This window comes from Rhinopithecus bieti, unplaced genomic scaffold (genome assembly GCF_001698545.2).
Source record: "Rhinopithecus bieti isolate Rb0 unplaced genomic scaffold, ASM169854v2 scaffold_39705, whole genome shotgun sequence".
In the NCBI taxonomy this organism is placed as follows: Eukaryota; Metazoa; Chordata; class Mammalia; order Primates; family Cercopithecidae; genus Rhinopithecus; species Rhinopithecus bieti.
The window spans coordinates 97,018-99,795 of NW_016816813.1; the positions used below are offsets into that span (position 1 = coordinate 97,018).

Here is a 2,778-nt window from a genome sequence, read left to right on the forward strand (position 1 = left end):
TAAAAAATACAAAAAAACTAGCCGGGCGAGGTGGCGGGCGCCTGTAGTCCCAGCTACTCGGGAGGCTGAGGCAGGAGAATGGCCTGAACCCGGGAGGCGGAGCTTGCAGTGAGCTGAGATCCGGCCACTGCACTCCAGCCTGGGCGACAGAGCAAGACTCCGTCTCAAAAAAAAAAAAAAAGAAAGTTGTGGCCGGGCATGGCGGCTCACGCCTGTAATCCCAGCACTTTGGGAGGCTGAGGCAGGCGGATCACCTGAGGTCAGGAGTTCAAGACCAACATGGTGAAACCCTGTCTCTGCTAAAAATACAAAAAATTAGCCAGGCATGGTAGTGGGCGCCTGTAATCCCAGCTACTCAGGAGGCTGAGGCAGGAGAATTGCTTCAACCCAGGAGATGGAGGTTGCAGTGAGCTGAGATCACACCATTGTACTCCAGCCTGGGCGACAAGAGCAAAACTCTGTCTCAACAACAACAAAAAGAAAGTTGTTACAAAAGAACTAGTAAAGCAAAGAGTGGGAAGAGGGAGAAGATGAAGTGTCGCCTGATTTCATTTTGATAGTGAAATGATGTTGGTGCTGGCTCACAAGGATACCAAACAAAAAAGGAAAAGAAACTTTTCTGAGACAAACGTGGACTTAGGCTGAGTTGAAAAGGTTTGAGATATCCAGGTGTAATGCCATTATTCCTCTTCCTTGTATTTTTATTTGCACCTGTTACTGAAAATATTTGTGCACGGAGTGGGAAAATAGGAAAGGGACGGAATCATGAGAAGGTGGCATATCTATAAGATCAGTTTCATGTCAAGACTCATTTCTTTACCATATTCTTTCCCCTTGAAGAATCTGAATTATCTGTAACAAAAAAGAGGCTCTGCCTTGTTTTGCATCATACTCATTACCAGGAGCTGTGTCTGGGTGGGGCTCTGTGGTAGTGCTGACTGGAGCACTTGCAGAGGACCTGCAGCTACTACACGCCCAGTAAGAGGCCATGTTTTAGTCAGTCTTCGTATTCAGAACTTCTGTTAATTTTATAAACGATCGCTAGCAAACCTGCAAGTGTTAAAGTTAAATGATATCCTTGAGAAGGCGAACTTAAGAACATGACAAATTCACTGTTGCAGGAACTGGCCAAGCACTTTAACCTTAAGAACCCTCCTTTGAGAGTTCTCTTACGTTACTGGACATAATGTAAACATTAATACTTTGTTTTATAGGAAATATGTTTATTATTATCTCAATTCAAAAATACTCATTCTTTCTCAGGGCTGGTCCATCATACTCAGTCTCTTTGCAAATATTAAATACACCGAAATCATGAGCAATTTTAACAGTAACATAGAAACTTCTGTACAGTAAGCAAGACAGGAATTTCCAACAATGACACAAGAGCTCCAGAACTTGCCATTAAAACAAAGGCAGCATTTCTAATGACAAGGCATAGGAACCCATGGATAAAAATCTAACGGAACACATGCTGGAAACCGGGGCCAGAAAATGGTATCATCCACCCTCAATCTGAGTATGCTCAGTGATGGCACAAAGCGTGTCCTGTGAGAGGGACTTGGAGATACGATCGCTTCTATCCGGAAATGTGCCCTTTGGGAATGGGGCATATGGTACCTAAGTGCCCCCAAATCAACTGTGTTTCAACTTCTTGCCTATACAATCATAACCAAGGTTTCAAGGAGAAGGCAGGCGCAGGAAGTATTTAGCTTTGACTTCTTAGCAGATGTAACACCAGCTCTTCATCCTCCGCTAAAGACAGGCCGGTATCCAAAGGCTCTAACGTGTCCCACTTGGCCTTCTTTCGGTTACGACTTGATGGTCCCACGTCTTCCACTTCACTGTTGTTCCTCTTCTTCATCCCCTGCTTCTTCTTGGTATCACTGGTGAGAAGAAATCCAAAGATTTACTTTAGACTCAGTATGAAATCAAACATTTAAAATAGGACAAAATTACGGAGAGTTGGTAAAGTGATATTATTCAAGAATGAAGGAAACCATGGCAACATCAAGATATCTGTACAATTAGTAAGTACCTTCCCATCAGTAGATAGGTCCTACCATGCACCAGGCACATGCAAGGTACTTTGTTCACACTGGGTCATCCAATCTTCACAATCATTCTAGGAAGTTACAGCTGTATCATCCACAATTTGAGGACACGGAGAGGCACCCCAGGTATGTCTGGCTCCAGTGTGTGCTTGTCCTGCCATGTCAAACTACCTCTACTGAAAGTCAGGTTATCTTTAGGTAACAGTGTGCAAGCTAACAGCTATCTGAACAACAGGTGCTGCTTCTAATATCTGTTGCACTAAGCTGTGATCTAGAGATCATGCATAAAATAGAACCTGAGATGTTAAATTACAGATTACTTAAGACGTCAAATAAATTTCCTCCATTTAAAAATCTGTATCAAAGACACACACATAGCCTTAAGAAAGCAAACATTATTGCAGTATTTTGTACATACCCAAGACATAGACTATAAAAATAAAGCTAATTTCTGAAAGTAGAGGAAATCACTTGATATGCTAAAATAGAAGAAAAGCAAAACATTCTCCTCAAAGCATTTTGGGATATTAGCTGTTCCAAGATGACCCAATTATTGGATATACAATTAAAACAAAATAAAAAGTCCCTCTAGGCCGGGCGCGGTGGCTCAAGCCTGTAATCCCAGCACTTTGGGAGGCCGAGACGGGCGGATCACAAGGTCAGGAGATCGAGACCATCCTGGCTAATACGGTGAAACCCCGTCTCTACTAAAGAATACAAAAAA

General features: G+C 42.8%; 1 protein-coding gene across 1 annotated transcript in view; it reads right to left on the reverse strand.

The window, feature by feature from the left end:
• Positions 1-1,206: 1,206 nt before the first annotated feature.
• Positions 1,207-2,778, reverse strand: part of DDX10 (DEAD-box helicase 10) — a 289,327-nt gene continuing 287,755 nt past the window's right edge. The window contains exon 17 of the mRNA XM_017855255.1: positions 1,207-1,886. Within this exon, the coding sequence (XP_017710744.1) occupies positions 1,709-1,886 (178 nt within the window). The 3' untranslated portion in view covers positions 1,207-1,708. The remainder of the gene's footprint in view (positions 1,887-2,778) is intronic.